This window comes from Apus apus, chromosome 20 (assembly GCF_020740795.1).
Source record: "Apus apus isolate bApuApu2 chromosome 20, bApuApu2.pri.cur, whole genome shotgun sequence".
Classification (NCBI taxonomy): domain Eukaryota; kingdom Metazoa; phylum Chordata; class Aves; order Apodiformes; family Apodidae; genus Apus; species Apus apus.
Window position 1 is genome coordinate 3,685,191 of NC_067301.1, and position 19,368 is coordinate 3,704,558.

The 19,368-nt window shown below is 40.4% G+C and overlaps 1 protein-coding gene across 5 annotated transcripts in view; it reads right to left on the minus strand.

Annotated features, from left to right (window-relative positions):
- The window catches only part of RERE (arginine-glutamic acid dipeptide repeats), a 216,681-nt gene that overhangs the window by 132,689 nt on the left and 64,624 nt on the right, over positions 1 to 19,368 (minus strand). For 4 of the 5 annotated variants that reach the window (XM_051637085.1, XM_051637084.1, XM_051637082.1 and 1 more), the window contains exons 2-3: positions 17,675 to 18,139; positions 2,148 to 2,218 (exon numbers count right to left, since the gene is read on the minus strand). In XM_051637085.1, coding sequence (XP_051493045.1) covers positions 2,148 to 2,218; positions 17,675 to 17,993 — 390 coding nt within the window. In that variant the 5' untranslated portion in view covers positions 17,994 to 18,139. Of the gene's footprint in view, positions 1 to 2,147; positions 2,219 to 17,674; positions 18,140 to 19,368 lie in introns of those variants that run through there. The other variant, XM_051637086.1, reaches the window with a different exon arrangement.

A 19,368-nucleotide genomic window follows, 5' to 3' on the forward strand; every position in this document is an offset into this window, starting at 1 on the left:
GGAAAAAGGAAGCTAAGCTTCAGTTTACTCCAAGGAAGACACTGAATTGTACTCTGGCATCAGCCCCAGAATGACCCTCAGTGCCTTTCACCCTGCAAGGCAGCACATGTGCATCAGACAGCACCTGCTTTGTAATTTTTAACTCCTTTCTCCTTTCTTTTCTTAAAAGCAAGCTTACATTCCTTGTTTTAATCAGTAAAAAACAGCACCATCAACTCCTATGCCTGAGCTGTACCTAGAACAACAGGAAGTAGAGGGTAAGACTCACACATTCAGCCAAAAACTTTCAGTCTGACAACCAACACGATAATGTATTTAATTAGTGGGCGACATTTCAAAGCCGTTGGCTTTAACTTCCCTGCTTCACTTGACAGATTTAGCTGAAGGCAAAACAAGATTGTTTTACTGTTGGTATCTCACACTAGAAAAGAAATCAAGTGTCCTTTCCACTGTACAGCTTTCCTCTCCCACAACAGTAAAATCAACAGTGACAAACACTGGAGATCCATTTTTCCAGCATAATTAGCATCAAGGGTTTGGTTTGTTGTTTTATAATTATTACAAGTTCCTATTATGCATTACGCCAGGAAGGAAAAATCATCTAAGAAAAATCCAAGAACCCAAAGGAGGCAAAAGTAAACACAAAACAATGATACTATTTCCATGTGGGGAAAAAAAAAATACACAAAACTGCCAGCAGCCCTGATGTCACCTCCTCTGCAGGGTGAAAACTTAAAAAAAGAGAAACCACTCAAAATTGTAAAGGTACTAAAAATATACTGCAATACATTTCCACACAGTTTTGCAAACAGCTTTAATGTGTTGTACAAGACCAATACTGACAACAGAAGCTTCAGCTTTTGTTGTTAATATCCTGAGCAATTAATGTAACTCAGCAGGAACGTATTGCCCGGAATGGCAACGAGCACATTGTCATTCCAGTCAGACACAAGAGCACCTGCTAGTGTGCAAGAGCAGTACAACTGTGGCTTAACCCACTGCTAGAACCTGTTAACTACAAACCAAGTGGCTCCCTTAAAAAAAAAAATAAAAGGAGGGAAGGGAAAGAGAAAGCACATGTGCTCACAAGTGCCAAGCACATCCAGACTGGTCAACGTCTACATGTTCTCCTTCACTGTAGTCTCACAAAATAAACTTGGAGAGTAAAATGGAAGACCTGAGTGAGAAAGCTTGAAATGAAGATACATTCTGATAGTAACGGACAGTAGGTGATCTATGCCTGCAGACTATAAGGACAGTTTATTACATACTCAGAACTTCCATAAACCAACGCCAGCCAGATGATCAGCTAAAAGTTACTTTTGCCAAGTACCCCACCTACACTGCCCCAAAGCCCCACAAAGCTCAAACCAGCGTGGGTGCCCCTTGTGTCAGAGGCTGCAGGTTCCTGCCCTGCTCTCTGCCCAAAGCAAGTGGCTCCTGTGCAGCTACAGCACCCTGGGAAGGGTCATGTTTAACCTTGTACCTGTACACTTTAAAAGGGGCAAATCACAACTCCAAGTCATTTGTTCTTGTGGAAGGCCCCAACTTCTCATTTGTAAAGAATAAAGTGCTAAAGCATTCCTAAATATTATCTTGTATTTTCTCAAATCGATACAGACTCCTGTAAACTATAGTAGCACCTAGAAAGGTCAGACCAGATCATCCTTGAGGTCCCTTCCAACCTGGCATTCTGTCATTCTATGGCTTGTCATACTGGTCTAGTGTCTCTGCACTCCCAACTGTCACCACCCAAGACCCCGGGCTCCCCAGCTCAGTCCACGGGCTCCCACTGGCACAGCTATGCTATGTAAAGCGGAGTGAAGGCACAGCCAAACTTCCCTGGAAAAACTTAACTTACTGAGCCACAAATTCCCAAAACCACTCCACTTCCAGCTAATATTTCTGTGGATTACAACACCGTGCAATGGTTCAGACCATCATTTGAACTCTACAACCTAGTTAAGTGTATATAAGTCTATACCAAAGATAGATCACTGGCTTAATAGCAAACCAGCTACTATTTCAGAAGCTGAAGATTTATTCAGAAGGAGCAAGGAGCTACAGGAAGGAACAGACTAAGAAATATTGCCATCTCACTGGAGAACAGGGCAGGGAAAAGGAGAAGATGTGAAAATTTTCCTTACCAGTTTGAAGTCTTGAATGCTGCAGATGAAATACGGGGTATTCGGCCGGCGACTTTCAATATATACGCAATCTTGGAAAAAAACAAGATTTTACAATAATGGAAATTAACTTCTGCACCTCCAAGAAAGAACATGAAAACAGGATAAATTAAAAACAGCTTAAGCTTAGAAAGAGCCACCATTTCATTTGCATAACATGTAATTTATTCCAAGTGTGCTCTAAATATAGAAGCTAGATGCTTTATGATGATAATAAGGGAATTAACTGCATAAAAATTAACTTTTATTTGAATAGACATTTTCCTAGAAAAAACAAAGGAAGTCATAGAAGACCATTCAGAGTTTAGTTAATAAAAAATGACCAGGTCACAACCTACGAACCAGATCAAAATAAGAGACAGGAAACTAATCTTTTGTGGTTAGCTTGCTATTAAGAACCCAGCACTAACATCTTTTCTCTTCTAATTGTGAAGAAAACCAATCATAGATGAAATGCAGCAAACTAAATTAGATTTACCTCAGGGAAGGACTGGGCTTTCTCAAATTACATTTGACATGACAGAAACTGAGTAATTATTTGTTTGCTTTTGACAACTGGACTCTACATGGTTGCTGTAAAATAAGGTCTGCTGCATTAAAAACAGTCTTGGCAATACCCCCAACAAAAGCAGTGCCTCAGAATAAAATTACAGCAAGGATGGGATAGAAGTGCCTGATTAATAATAATGACCTTAGAAAGCAGAAAATTCACACACAGCTTGCTAGAAGGCAAATATGCTACTGCCAAAGCCAAACAAATATTTGAAGTACAGTCATTGCCTCCTCCTTTTATATTCAGATAGTAACTGCTATTCAAGAGACAGAAGACAAAGAGCACCAGCTATTCTACAAGTGATTCTCCATGGGCCTATTTATATTTCTACAGAAAAAGTCTGAAGTCTTAGGGTTTTATAAGACATGTTTCAATACACAACTAATACCCTGTTTCATGTCTTGTAAAATCCAGAAGTTCTTCAAGACAAGTTTTTTCTAGTTCTTGTTTGTAAGGATGGATTGCCATTGTTTATAGAAATAAAACATTTTCCTCCTGAAAGAAAAAAACCCTTCATTAATAATTGGAAACCCAGCCTGCACTCAGGAATTATGTCACCCCTGAGAGGTAACTCAAGTATTAATTTAAAGCAGGAATTCCTCGGCACTATCAAAAATGCAGAGTCTTAGTAGATACATCAACCAAGCTGGAAAAAACTTAGGTATTTCAAACCTGTGATAATATGCCAGAATGACATGGCTGTGCATCTAGTTCTACACGTGGCAGCAGCATAGTACCCTGTTCTAAGGAGAGACAGAGGCACACAGTACCCATCTTCAGTAATTTCCAATAACTGATCTTTTGCCAGGATCAAAGCAACTTTGCTAGCAAACCAAGCTTTAGATGCAGTTGGCACCTCTTCCAAAATTCTGCACTGCGTGTTGCAGCCAGGCAGGACTGGCCTTGCTGCTTTGGGCTACAAGCCCAGTCACAGCCAGTAACACCAGATCATCCCAGTATTCTAGAAAAACACCAATGCCTTCATTTTACAGGCAAGAAAACACTGCCTGAAGTAGTCAGGTGATGGGACAAGGTTTCAGAGAGCTGTGTTTCTGAGGTTGGTTTGGGTTTTATTGATGAAGCAAGGAAAGGAACTTGCAAGTTACAGTGTAATACTTCATGCTGTAAAAACCCTACATTGGGACATTTCATAGCAGAATAGTAGCTGTCAGTTATAGCTCAGGCTCTTAATCCACTTCACCTCCTTGCAATGATACAGTGTGAGTCAATCCAGTTTATTCAGAAGCTGAATCAATTTAATCAAAGTGTTCCTGCACCATTTTATTGTCCCAGACTTCCTTGGCTAATCATTCCACTAAGTCAGCCCTCAAACTACCTGCTCAGCATCCCAGGTTAATCATCCACATCCCAGCACTCATTTGTGGGAAGTTTTTCAGGATTCACTGGAGTAGGTGTATAAAAAGCTACAACATATCAGATACAGGCAACCACCAGAACTTCCAAGCTTGGTTTTTAAATATCTAGTTTGCAAGCCTCCTTTTCACAAGCCATCAGACAGCACACAGAACAAACAGCTAAATATCCCCCTGAAATGGTTGACACAAAGAGAATCTAGCATCTACCATGGATAAAGCAAACATGTTGACTCACTGGTATATAGCATTTAAGTAAGGCACTGCTGGCTGCCTGCCAAGATTTAAAACAAAGATGACATCCAGTTAAGATGTCTCCAAAGCAATAGAGGCCAATACAGATAAGACAACAAGTTTATCCAGGCGCAAAGCAATGTCATGAACGCCAGAAACTGGAAAAATGCCAAAAGGAGAACTTTTATAGTTGCTTTCACATCAGCCACTCAAAACTCAACGAGAAGAGCAATTACTTTCACTTACCAGAAATTCAAAATACAAATGTTATTTTGAAGAACAGCTTCGATGTGGACCCAAGCAATAAAGAAAAACTATGTATCTTTTTTTTCTGATGCAACAAACCTGCCTAGAGGGGACTGAAACTCAGGAAAGATACCGAATTGCCCCTCCTAATCTTAGCACTAGAATGTGCTACTGCACCCTTTTCACCCCACTGATCACATACTCCTGGAACACTTTTATCTCTATATGGGTGCAGAGAACTGCTGCATAAACTTTGACAAATTCACTCAATTCTCATCACTTATTGCTCAGGCTGCTTTGTGTCCAAGCATCTATTGCCACTTGGTGACAGCTACAAGAGATGCCCCATTTGTCATCAAAAAACAGCTAAAAAACTTGAAATCACAAAGATGCTTCTCATCCAGACAAGTTTACTTGCTTCTGAATGCTTTCACTGATCAGCATGTTTATACAAATTGAGTGACATGTACTCTCTTCACGCTAAATGAAGTCTGAAGCCTGAGGCTGTTTTTGTCAGCCTAAGCCACAATGAACCCATATGCACTCTCCCTTCAGACACCTGAAAGAAATTCTGGTCAGTTCAACATCTATTATTCTAGAAAAGAATTCACAATACAGGCATATTTCAGACATCTATTTGCTCCTCCAACATTAATATTCATTTCTACTACGCTTGACATTCAGGTCTTTCCACTTAAAAAGCCCAACAACAACCAAACTGACTATAAATTTTCTAATTTATACATATCATCAATCAAATGGCTTGGTTTGGAATTTGCTCTATGGCAATACACAATTCCTACCCCCCGGATTTTCAAGTAGGTACTACCTAATACTCAAAATATCACTCATCTCATTACAGAAAACTATGGACTAAGTGGCTTAAAACTGTAATTAAGCTTTTCCACTTTATGGCAACTCATCCAAGTTGTGTAAAGACACAACCCCCTTTATAGACAGAATCACACCCATAATAGAACACGAAAGGAGATGCCAGATTATTTACATCTGACTCAGTGAAAAAAATCAGCACAACAACACAGAAATTACTGTGAAGTCAGCTACAGAATGAAATACAGGAAGCAAAAATCGTTGCTCTGAACATCCTTACACACTCACCAAAGTATAAGCTAATTTCTTTTACTGAAGGATAATCATCTTCACATCATCCTGCATTTATGAGTAAACAAAAGCAAGAACGAAGCAAGTAACCACACCGGAAACAGAGGTGCTATAAATTCACACTCTGGCTTTCTCCACAGCAAGATAACACCCACATGTCAACTTCCAAAGGCCACCTCAGACAACTTAACCATCTGATCTGTTACACCACAGTTTACCAGTGACAAACATGCAAACCCTCCAACAGAAAAAGGGGGAAAAGAAAATAAATAAAAGGGTTTTCCATAACCTCTGCCACTGTGATGGCAAAATGAATCTGAAGTTCCCTGCATAGCTAGTGGGGATCCACTGCCTCTGTCTCCAACCACGAGTGCTTTTGTTTACTTTCTTATTTTGTGAAAAATGTCCCACTGGAGATGAAGTATTTCTATGACACATGGTACAGAGTCATTATGCCTTTGGGCTTGTGATATGCACCAGATGTGCCCTAGTTCTGAAGGGTTACATTAATATTCCCACACTAAAAGCTGCTTTTAAAAGCAAAGCTTCAATACATGGACTTAATGATATTTTGGAAAAAAATCCCAACCACCTCACTTTTCTGAACACTAGAACCTTTATCAGCTTAAATGCTGTGATCTATATAGTAACCATCTTCCCAATTAAAATCCTTTTATGTTTTACCCAATGAGACACTTGCCTCATCCAAGAAGCAAAGCCTTATGCTCTCTGCATAGCACCACACTTCCACAGGAAAGGTATTCCTTGAAAGCCAGTGTCAAGGAATTGTCAGCAACCCCCTGCTATCATTTCAACAGTCACTAGCTCAGACTTCACAGTGCAGCTGTAAGCAACAAAAGCTCCAATATACACACACTGCCCAGTTTTGACATCCCAGCATCTTCCAGGTTGACACACTCTTTCCCTCATTTTGCTTTCCTTCAAATATGCTATATTAGAGGTCCTGAAAAAAATACATGATGGGTGTCTATAAAAAAATAAAATTAAAACCAACAACTTCTTCAAACTATTTAGGTACAACTTGGGGAAGCTCCTCAAGCACTAAGTTTCAATAGCTCATGCATCAACTCCTACATTCTCACAACTAACCAGAAAAATAGCCAGGCTCACATAATCAATCATCCCAAGACTCATGAGGTCTCCAGATTAAGTTGCACCACAGCAAAACACGTTTGCTTCATGTGAGCCATTCTGGATTAAAAACAAGAAAAAGAAAGAAGAAATCCAGATGGACCCCAGCTCTGTGGGAGAGAGTTTTATTTATAGACTTTAGAGTCATATAAATAAAGACCTGAGAGGGAGACAGTCACTCTGTGTGTGTGTGGATATATGTACATATCCTGAATACAAGTTGTGGCACAGGTGAATAATTAAAGGTTATTTACATCCCACAACTAAAAAGATATTTACATTGCTCCATTCTGGTGAATAAAATTAAAAGGCTTAGTTGCCCTAGTGTCCTCTGCCAACCAGTGAGGAAGCAGGATCAGGCAATTCTGAACTGTTCTCTAGAAATATCTTTGCTCGAGCCAAAAGGAAGGGGAGCCCCAAGCAGCAGGGCTCTTCACTGCAGGTACTTAAAGTTAAATACCACAATCCTTCACCATCACCACCCAGAACAGTTCTGTGATTAAGAGCACAGTATTAGCAGTTACAGATCATTAGTAACCAAGTGGTTCCTTTTAAAGGATCAGAAAAATACTTCTAACATTCAATGAATTTTAAATGTTAAAATCCGAATTTGCAAAATACAGGAAAATTACCAAAGCCTTGAAAACAAAGGTCAATAATGGAATCAGAGCTCTACCTACAGCACTGCATTTGGCACCATGGTTTAGTACAAACATAGAAACACAGGGAGGAATGCACTGGGAATGACAAACACATGGTTTTAACTAGAAAAATATTACCACTGACAGGTAGGGAGCTGTACAGTTGCCTCTTCCCCCCATATGGCTGACAACAAACAAATTGCTAGTCTGATCTTTTAGTGTCACTTCCTGCTGAGCAGATTTCAAGCAACACTGCTGGCTCCTTGTCAGAAAACAATGTGCTAAAGCCCCGCTCTGCAATAAATGGTTCAACCAATTTACTCTGCTCATTTGAAACTCACAGGAGTATTCCTGATGCCTGGACTATAGTTCTTATTTGGCAAATGATTTTATTATAAACTGGTATCATAGCGAATCCATTTTCTTTAAGGGGTTTTGCTGCTGTTTAATGGACTGTCAGTATAATTTAGATTTCATCTATTTAAACTCATTCAAGCCTGGCTCCTGATTGTACAATAAATGGAACATATTTCTATTCAACAAAATTAATGACAGCTAATTGTAGGCTGCAGTTCCCAATTTTATAAAAGCAACTGTTCTGCACTTCAGGCACCCAGCTACATCATTTCCCACACCAATTATTTTTCTGCACTTTTCATGCACGTCCACAACACTACACAGCTCTTCTTGCCAGATGCATCCAGACATACTACGCTAACAATTTTGATACAAACCATTTTCTTACACAAATTAGTGTTGCCAAAAAAAATCCACACTGAAAGCAAAGACTTTGTAGATGCTCAGCCATCAACTCATGCCAGGCTATCCTCAGAATCCATTTTCTTCTGCAATTAAATACATGACAAGGGAGGAAGGGAAACTTAAGAAACCAGCAGAAGTTGTCACGGTCTACATGAAATAACTGAACTATCTCCACAACACCTTCTAACAGTGCTCACAATTGGCCAATCCACACAAAAACCTGAAGAGTTTCGGGAACTAGAATATGTGTCACTCAGGATACAGAATATTTCTTCTCAAGCACATCCATTAATTTGTGCTTCTCAAGTTCTGGTAATGAGTCAATGGTGACATTAGAAGAAATGAACAGTGAACAGCTGGCCTGTGAAGTGGTTCTTAATGTGAAAACTGGCATCTTTAAATGACTTTGAGAAGTTCTTCAGTTGGACCATGCAAAATTATAACTCCACGCTCTAGCAGGCAACACAAGCACACCAAAAGGACTTGGAAGAGAAAACTCTTCTATTCCCATACCCACCACAAATACCAAATGGTTGCTTAACTTCTCTCCCTTAGCTACCCTTTTGATAATTAAGTGCAACACACCACAATGCCTCATCAAAATAGGGATGAGCTTTACTTGTGTAGCCCTCAACTAGAAAAAAATTACAGCCATTACTGTTTCCCTAGTAATTGGCCCATCACTTCATCTTCCAACTTAGATAAATGGATGGTGAGTGATCCATTTGAGAAGTTGTTGGTGCAGCCCTGAACAGGAACATGGGTTCAGAAAGGGAAAACTCCATGTGTCACTTGAGTGAGGATGATTTTCACACAATGCTGTATTTCAAATGCTGCAGCAGCTGCCTCAGAGCCTGCAGTGAAGCAAATACAGACACTCACAAGTAAGCTTATGTGAGTCTTCCTATTGTCTGCTAACCTGATATTCACCTACCTACAAATACCTAGCAGCACTGAAAAAACATCTGTTCCTTTAAAAAACATCAATTTTGCTTATATTTGTTACCTAAGGCTACCATAGATTTTCAAATATAGCTGTTGTAGTCACACACACAGAAATATTTCAACAAGGTGTTTATGTAAAAGTTTCTCGTTCACCCTACAACAGCTCCAAACCACCACAGCTTTACAAAGTATTTATATTTTGCATTACAAGCTTCTCAGAGAACATGTTATGAAGTTCATGTAGTACACAGCACATGTTTGTAGAGTTCATGTAATCCATGTTGCTTTAGTAATGCTTCATTACAGCAGTCAGTGCTGGTACTTTTAGTGATCCATGTTTTGTTACAATGGAACAGAGGGATGACTCGCAGATAAAATATTAACAATAACCTTATGGGGAAAGTCTTATCTACAATTCTCCACTTGCACAATTCATTTGTTATGAAAACACTGCCACCGTTCCATGTCATAACAAAACAATATGAAAAGCCACCAGTTAGACCAAGACTGGCTAAGCAATGTCCCCAGACAACCAGCCCCCCCAGGCACACTCACTCCTGCTTGTTGCTCTTCATGATTTATACACAAAAGCCAAACAAAGCCAGAGGAATCCGTTTGCTACATCAACCTTGATCTGCACTTAAGACTCCATCTGCCAAGCCCCACCAGCTGCCCACACGTAGAGCAGTGCTTGCCATGGTTAAGAGTCAACACAAACTCAGTAAATGCAGCAGCTTTCCCCCCATTTGGGTTGTGTTTTCTGCTTATGCTAACAGCACACATACAGAAAATCAGCTACACGCAGTTAATTGGTCAGTATATGCTGTCATGTCACCTTAATTATTTTCTACATTAATATTGTTCACCTACTCACCTGATCTTTAAAAACCACTTTCCCTAAAATCTCAAATGCTAAGAATAAAAACTAATTACAATTGATCTATCCAATAGTACAGAACAAAAACAACCCAAGTTCCAGCTGCACATGGAACCACTTCTCTACAGACTTCAATCAACTTTAGGGAAAATCCTTCTGTGATGCTTTTATGCATTTTTAAATGCTTTATGCATTTTGTTAATCCTCTGTACATGTATTAAGACTCACTTACTAATCCAGGCCTTCTCCCCCCCCCCCCCCCCCTTTCCTTTAGTTACTAAAGGAGGAAAGAGTAAAGAATGTATTAGTTTCCACTGAAACAAAATATAATCTCTTCTTCTCAAACAAGATTGTTACCAGTTTTCATCACCACTATTCACATATGCAGAAAGGCTGGAAACAGTGGTGTAAGTGTGCAAAATAAGGGAACTTTTATAACATGAAGCAGCACAGCTCCTGGGGTTATTCCTATTTACAGCAGCTGAGAGTCTGTCAATGACTATCCAATTATTTCAATGATGTAGAATTATGATGGTAACAAACCTGAATTTCACATGGAGAAGGAAACTCAGAGTTCACCATGTTAGAATACACACTTATTTCAACTATGAAGCTTTGAGGGAAGACCACACGTGGAAAAATAGTCATCTCTGTGACAAACCCAGTCAACCCACAATGCAGACAGAAAACTGTCTCTAAAAGACCTCCTGAAATTAAAACTTACAGCTGAAAAAATAATGCCATTGCATTTCTTCCTTCTGCACAGGAGTAAAATTCAAATTTTAGCATTTCCTAGAAGAGAATTAACTATTTTCTCAAAAAACTTTATCAGCCTAAAAAACACTTCAAGGTTTATAGAGAGGAAAAAAAAAAACCCACGCTCATATTATATGCATTTTTATACTTAATTCTGGCATGGCCACCTTTCTCAGCTGGTAAAGCTGTCAGAATTAATAGAAGGCAGAATCTAGAAGAATGACAAACACACTGGTCAATGTCAAATACAAGCCAATCACTGTCAGAGACTGAGCCAAATTCCTGCCTTTCAATTTCACCAGCATTCAACCCAAATACCAGTTTACCACTTAGTAACAAAGTAAATCAAAGGAGGAAACACTTCAGCTTTGTTTATATATGTAGATATTTTTATAAAGCTGATGGGAGGTTTCTAGATTGTAACAACCATTTCAGCAATTTCCTCAGTTACAATAATGCAAAGCATGTTGGCACACGTGCAATAAAGGGAATCACAGACTTCCAGGCTGGTTTGAAATGGAAGGGACCTTAAAGATCATCCAGATGCAACATCCTGCCATGGGCAGGGACACCTCCCACCAGCCCAGGTTGCTCCAAGCCCCATCCAACCTGCCCTTCAACACTGCCAGGGATGGGGCAGCCACAGCTTCCCTGGGCAACCTGGGCCAGGCTCTCACCACCCTCACACTCCAGAATTTCTTCCTAATGTCCAACCTAACTCTATACTCTCCCAGTTTAAAGCCATTACCCCTTGCCTCCTATCACTCCATGCCCTTGTCTAATGTCCTTCCCCAGCTTTCCTGTAGCCTCTTAGCAGCTAATTACACTAGCAAAAACTACAGCTTAGAAATGTAGAAGTCCTAATCCTTGCTTGCTAACCAAACTGTCAGTGGATTTTAAGATAGCTAAAAGAAATCTCAGTTCAACTGGATCTTAGGTAACCGTAATTCCAGTTCTGCTGATTGGAAGCCCACTGCCCACACCCCACTGGACAGACTTGGATGTCAGACCTGCACATTCCCACAAAGATGACCCAACCATCTTTTGCTATTTGCTCACTGTGATAGTGCAATAACCCAACACCTGCAGGCTTCAAAAACCTGAGCCACTGAAGCCTGCAAACTGTTTCAGAGCTTCTGAAGTGCTCCCTTTGAAGAATGGCCACATACTCTATAATCCCAGAATGTATCAAAGTGAAAAGTATGTAAGATTTCACTTTGATACATTTGGTAACCATTGAGCAGCAGTATTTCACAACAGTGCATCTGACCTGCAAATTCAGTCTCTCTTTCCTTCTCTGATGCCTGTCCAGATAATAGCTTATGGGGTCATGGTGCCTCCTAAACAGCACTCAGGGACAGAAATCTAACAAAATTTTAAAGGGACATCAACCCATAAATCTAGAAAAGTTATTACTCAATTCAAGTTATATTTTCCAGTAGCAATATCTCACTTTCAACCTAGTGGCATTGATTTCCCACACCTTGAAAGAAAAAAGCTCTTCCAAACAGTGATTGCCTAAAACATCTCCAAGTGGCAAAAAACCACATGCCTATTTTCTTGTATACTAAGGCAGGCATTCCAGGATCCACATAAAGCTAACTCTGCCTTTCCCTGCACAATATCAAACCACACCTTCCACATCTAACACCCTGCACCTCCTCTTCCAGCTTCACACAGATCTCACAGTACCTACAAAGAGCCTCTCATGTAAGCTGTTCCAAACCAATTTGCTAGAAAATGATAAAGTCCTATAATGCACTATTCTCCCTACAGAAGCACTTCACCTTGTGTTACCTCATGTTGATTCCTCTTGCTGATGTGCTGTTTATATAGCTACTGATGTCACTGTAGAAACAGATCCTCATAAATCCTTTTAATTCCAGCAGATCCTTTTAAATGTTTCTACGTAGGCAGAGCAAGCAACTTTGCCCTCATCTCCAGGTGACATATCATGTTTTCCTAAGGCTGCAAATCAACTTAAGACCTCCATCCAACAAAGATTTTCCAATCCAGCATTCAAGGTGCCACCTTGATGACATTACTGCAGTCTGCACAGTAGCAACAACATCCTCAGTATTAAGGTCTGTGGCTTTAATACATAGTTATACTTCTTCCTGACATGCTGACCAGAGTGAGGGTAAAACTTGACAGGGTCCACACAGCTTCCTCCACAAGAAAGGTGTACAAGAATTCAGAGAACACCCAGGAACAGGGCAATAACAGTACTCACATAACCAGCTATTAGTTTGATGCAGTTATTTCTGCCATGTACCCTCTCTGGAATCTTAATCCATTTACTTCATAAGAACAACTTATTGGGATATTGAAAAAAAAATCTCCATGTTCAAGGACAAGCTGAAAGCACTCAAGAAAAATACCTCTCTCAGGTCTTTGTAAGGCTAAATATGTTGCTGCCCTTATTCATCTTTCCTTACATTGGCCAGAAATTGCAAGTTGTGATATGATATTTGTTGTCCACCACCTGGCTCCCTCTTCAGCTAGGCAGGTCATCCTCTGCACCAAACATCAAAGGCAGAACCAATACAAAAGCCACTCAAGAGTGTTTGGAGTAGCACAGCACTTGGAATAAGCCTGGACAGCCCTTTGACACTGCAGTCCAGCACAATACATTGACAGCCCTTGGACTGACAGCACTTGAGTACAAACTATTCATCTCCCATCTCTATAAACACCACAAATATATTAAACCTCCTCATCACCAGGATCCAGTTTTACTTACTCTCTAGAAACACACAGAACCTGAACTTCTCTTAGGTTGTTCCCTTCTTCTATACAGACAATCCTATACAGAGACCACCTGCCTAACCCAAATAACAGATGCAGTTACAGCGTCTGGTTTGCAAAGTATCAAAGTATTCCAACTGACTTACAGTCTGACAATCAAAAAAGCAGAACTGCAAAAAAACATCCTGTAAAACAAGAGCACCAGTTTCAGAGCAAAACCACTTAGGAACCATGTGTTAACCAGATTGCACATGCATACAAGTTGTATGGGGAACCAGGCCTTTCCTCAGACCATGCTGGATTCTGGCAAAAGCCAGCAGGATAGAAGGGACTCAGTCTGCACTAGAAATGGAAGGAAATTCAACATCAAATAATCCAAGTCTAAAAGGAAAAAGAAAAATCTCAGCCCTGATGCAACTACCTTATGCTAAGGAAGCCTGTAACAAATCTGAATACACACAGAGCTACAGGATGGTGAAGGCTGGAAGGGACCTTAAAGATCATCAGGTTCCAACCCCCCTGCTATAAGCAGGGACACCTCCCACCAGAAAAGGCTGCACAAGCCTCATCCAACCTGCCCTTCAACACCTCCAGTGAGGGGGCAGCCACAACCTCCCTGGGCAACCTACTACAGTAAAAGTTAATTTGCTACCCATGATAGTCATTTTGACAAAAGCAAGGTGAGAAGTGCCCAAAAAAAAGGAGAAAAAAGCCAAAACAAAACCCGATTACACTTGGAGGGAAATGGAAGGAAAGTTGTGGAAACAAGAGACCAGGTGGGGAAGTGGACCAACCTTTTGGGATAGGCCTTTGTGATTTCCAACAGAGAAGATGAATTGTATAGTGCTGTCTGAGCTTCAATCAATTTTAATACATGGTCTCAAGCTATGCATACATTCATTAGATTGATGCAAATTAAGAATAGTGTTTATGTAGGAACAATAGAGTGTAACCTCTAATTTGAAAAAATTCTCTATGATCTTGATTATCTATTTATTTACAGTTTATTTGCTATTACTCAAATATAGCTGCTGAGCTTAGCACAGCAAAAAACAGTATCAAGTGTTAGAGTAAGTACCGTGGAGCAATGGGGTAACCAGAATGAAATTTTAACCAAGGACTTCACAGTAAAAAATGCAGACCTTGAACATTCATCCATATCAGAGTACTTAAGAGCAAGAATGAAACAAATGGAAAGGATTTCCTTTCCTTAAAATGTAAAAGATTCAAGCTCAAGACAGCTATCTGTTGGGCACACACCTTTAATTTTCACCTTTCTAATCTTGGCTGTGCAAATCTCATTAAAATCTCTTAATACCTCATTTTTTAAATTTGTACCCTTAGTTACAAATGCATCTCCCTCTATGTAACTTAGTCAAAAGACACAAACCAAGAACAACTTCTGCAAAAGCAGCCAAAACTGCTTTAGAATATGTTAGGCACTGGAATGTGTATTCAAGATCTCACTTCTGTTAATGTTTTAAATAAAATTTTAAAATGACTATAAAAAGAGAATGAGTCAATTAAGGTTTCAGTTAAACCCATGGCCCTCCCATGATGAACTAAAGAATAACGTGTCCCCTCATTGCTCTCTGCAGCTTTCAAGACAAGAGACAAGTTTTTAAAAAACACAAAGAGCAAAGTGAACAGAAAAGTGTCAGTGCTAGGGTACCCCTCATGTTATTTACTACTAATAAAATGTAAAATTTAATTAAGGAGATTTTAAAATGACAAAACAGGTATAAAATATCTCAGTTATCATTAATTCCGTGGCTTTCCTCCAGATAACCTCTTCAGGTCAGATACAAGCACTTCTCCATTTTCTTCAAGCAGCACAGAGATGAGCAAACAGCAAGTTACACAGGCTGCCTGTGGCCACCATGAGTCTGAGCTGAGACTGGATATGAGCCTTCAAATCCTCTACCACATCATGAAACCTCTTCCAAACCCCAAACACCACTCACACAGGGAGGAATTGCTCCCCAAGCAGCAAGTTCCCTTATCAAATAGATCTGATGAAGTGTTCTGCTTGTTAAAGAAGATGGTTCTGACACACTATCAACCATGTGTGATCTCTGAAGTTCCCTAAGGTGGTACTTGGTACTGATGCTTACAGAGTATTTGCTGTGTGCAGGTTCTCTGACCCCTCTCCATGCCTGTGCTGTGACTGAGGCTTTACCTTGTGTTTCAGTCCATCACTAGAACCTCCTCCAGTGTGGAATTGCTGGCAAGTGAGAGGGTACAAGCCATACCTGAGGCTCTTGCCAGTCTGTATATAAAGATTTCTCTTCTGCATGGATACTCTCATCAAAAACACAGCACAAACAACCCAAGCTCTTCCCACACTACAGCACTTCCCTCCTTTGTCAATCATCTGGCAAAGGTGCAAACTCTGTATAACTACAGTAACTGATTCCTGCTGCTCTGCAAAGACACCTCTCTGAATGCTGCTACATCAGAGATACACCAACCACTGCATCTACTGCTTAAAAGAGTGCTAATGCTTCTCCATCCTACTGCAGGAGGAAACTGGGATCACAAACTGATTTTTCCCCTCTTAATTTTAAGCAGAGTCCTGCAATAAAGCCAGTGTATTGCATTGTACTCCTGGGCCCACACAACAGCTTTTCTTCACAGATTCTGAAGTATTTTTCATCCTTTGACACTGAAAATAAGATTGCCACCCAAGCTGATGCTTCTGCAGGCTCCTTATTGCTCAAGAAACAGATACCACACAGCTACAAGCCCTGGCCAAGAGACAGATTTATCTTTTGAATGGTTTGAAATGATATTTCAACAGATAAGCTATTCTGACAAACTGGTAGATCTAGAGTGAAAAGAGACTCTACAGCTTGCACTTGGAACCACAAGTATGGAACCCTACACCTCCACAAGCAGCATTTCAGCCCATCTCTGCAGCTGACACTGCCCACACGTACAACCTGCACGTTGGAGCATTTGCAGAAACTACAACTGGACAGAGCATTTGAAACCTTTACATCTGTACTCACACAATGAGATTTTAGTAGTTGAGATACACAGCACCTCATGGAAAAAACAGACAAGATTTTACCTCATTCGTTTCCACAGTTGTGATTTTGAAGCCATCTCTGCTTTGCTCCAGCATGCTGATTATTTCACAGAAAAGTAATAAAACTTCCAGAGCCCTTAAGCTAGTGCTTTGAACAGTCAAGCCAAACATAACTATTTCTTGTGGTGAAACAATCAGCTGTGATCAACACTTTAAAAATGCTGTGTAAATGAACACAAAAATTCCTACTAAAAAATGAAGAATAGAGCTAGCTGAATAGTCTCTTTCTCAAGCACAATTGCATTTTGAGGAATAATTAGCTGGCAGCAGCCAGAGGTTAGATCTTGAAACCTTACACAAGACCCTAAAAACCTTATATGAACTTAGCAGCAATAAGTGACAGGTCCAAGACATCCAGAGCACACTGCAAGCTTCTGCTTCAGTCCCCAAAATCTCTGAGATACTTGCTGATACTGGCACAGTTCTGACCAGTAGCCGAGCTGCTGTGCATAGGCATTAGCTTAGCTATTAATGAGGGGCATGAAATCAACAGCATCATAGGTGTGAGGCTTTAAGTCATTGGATTTATATTTCACAAACAGAAGACAGGAGAGGAGCTCTACAAAGAAATCAGAGTCACAGGAAAACTTGTCAGAAAGACTGGAAGATACCTGTACAGGCCACCGAGCTCAGATCAGGTCTCATTTCTAAGTTGGAAAGAAGTGCTCAGTGCTCATCCAATTTAGATTTGAAATTTCCAGGGACAGAGATTCCATATGATACACAGATAATTAACGCAGTTTAAATTTAAAAAGGGTGGCTTTTTTTCAGAGTAGCTCAGTTCATTCCAGCAAACCAGATATTATAAGGTATCGTGGAAAACTTTTGCAAGGCATATCCATATTTGTCTCCAACAGAGCTGTGGTGACCTGCCCCTAGGACAATCATAATTTGAATTAACAGACAGAAACTGTGTTCTCTGCTGCAGCCAACCAACTGGTAGCTCTGGTGCACAATCGTTTGCAAAGGAAACACAAGAACTTCTTACCTCCAGGCCTGTACACAACATCATCCTCTGTGATAAAGGACGTTATTTCACCGTTGTCTGTTCTCTCGTATCGGGACTTCTTCTTGGGTGGCTTCTTCTTGCTTTTCTTTGTCGACTCCTCAGTGGTGGCACTGTTGTTGTCGTTGTCCTCATCTTCACTGTGGTCACTCTCTGCATAATTCTTGGCGCCTCCTTCCAAGGTGCAGCTGCGCCGAGGACGCGAGTTCTCGCTCTCCCTCACCTTGTCTCGCTTGTCTCGCTCCTTATCCCGGTCTCTATCCCTGTCCTTCTCTTTGTCTTTTTCTTTGTCTGCTGTCATGATTCGCCACGTGCCTTCTTCTGTCCTCTCACGGCTGGGCCTCCGTGAAAGGTAGACAGTGAGCCTGGGCTTCAGTCTTCTGAATTTCTCACTCAAATCCAGGAAAAATTCAACCACTCCAACAACCCCAGCGTTTTAAAAAGGTTCTTGAAGGAGGAGGGGGGAGAAAGAGGGGAAAAGCCCATGTTAATATTCAAAGTTCTTTCAATTTCTCAAGATAAAAATTAAACCCAAAGAAAACCCCACATCCTAAAGAAAAGACAGCAAAACACAAGGTGGTAACTTATCAAGTGTCTGCAAAATGTCTGAAAGCTACCTCTGTCCTCAAGAAGTTCTCACAACTCCTTAAGAAGTTCTTTTGTTCATCACAGAACTATAACAACTTCTTGGATGGGAAGTGCCCACTGAGAACATGTATGTTTTACATCTCACCACCACTAGTAATGGATGCCCTACAAAGCTGGTGCAGGGTAAGAAATGCCATCTGCCACCTCCAGGGCAAGCTGTCGGGAAGTCTCCTCCCTATCCTGCTTTTCCAAAAATAGAGCTAACCTGTAATCCACGGATTACAGGAATAAATTAATTGAAACCAAACCAAACCACAGGAGTTACACAGGCACTAACAAAATCTGCTTTCCCATGTACCAACAATATGACCTTTCACACTTGCTTTACCAACAGCAAAGCACATGGAGATGATTTTATTACTCGTCACCCCCACACATTGTTTCCTGCTGGGGAACAGGAAGGGCAGAGACAATCCTGTGGTTTTACTTCCCTGATCATGTAATCAATACAGTTAACAAATGAAAGGTAAAGAACACTGGCCCTATGCAATTATATCCTTTAGTCTTTTGACTCTCAATTTTGGGTTTCTTTTAAAAGTCCTTTATATTGGTCAAATAAAAATGAGCTGGACTGACAGGTCGCATGACACCTGACAGCCAGCAGCACACACATTAGAATTTTTGGTCCTTTCTCTGGAAGGGCTCTAGCAAATCTCCACCAATTGAATTATTTCGAAGTGCCTCTTAATACTGCTTGATAGCAACAGTCTGAGCAGTTACAGTTACTACTGAACAAGAATCACAACATACAATTTGTTTAGTAAATATTAAGGAAAGAAGGGTATTTCAAAAAGGGTGCATCCAACACAGAAAGGGAAGCAACCTTTTTTCCTTAGTTCATCAATTCAGGATAAAGTTGAATTTACCAACACCCAGTTCCTAAGTTTTCAGGAAGCTACTATTTGGTGCAACTTGAAATTAGTCCACTGTGTAGAATGGTATAGTGTGGAAGCCAGGGACCCAAAAAGATTGAATGTTCATACATTAACCATCTGAAAACACATTAGAGAAGGAAAAAGACTATTAGG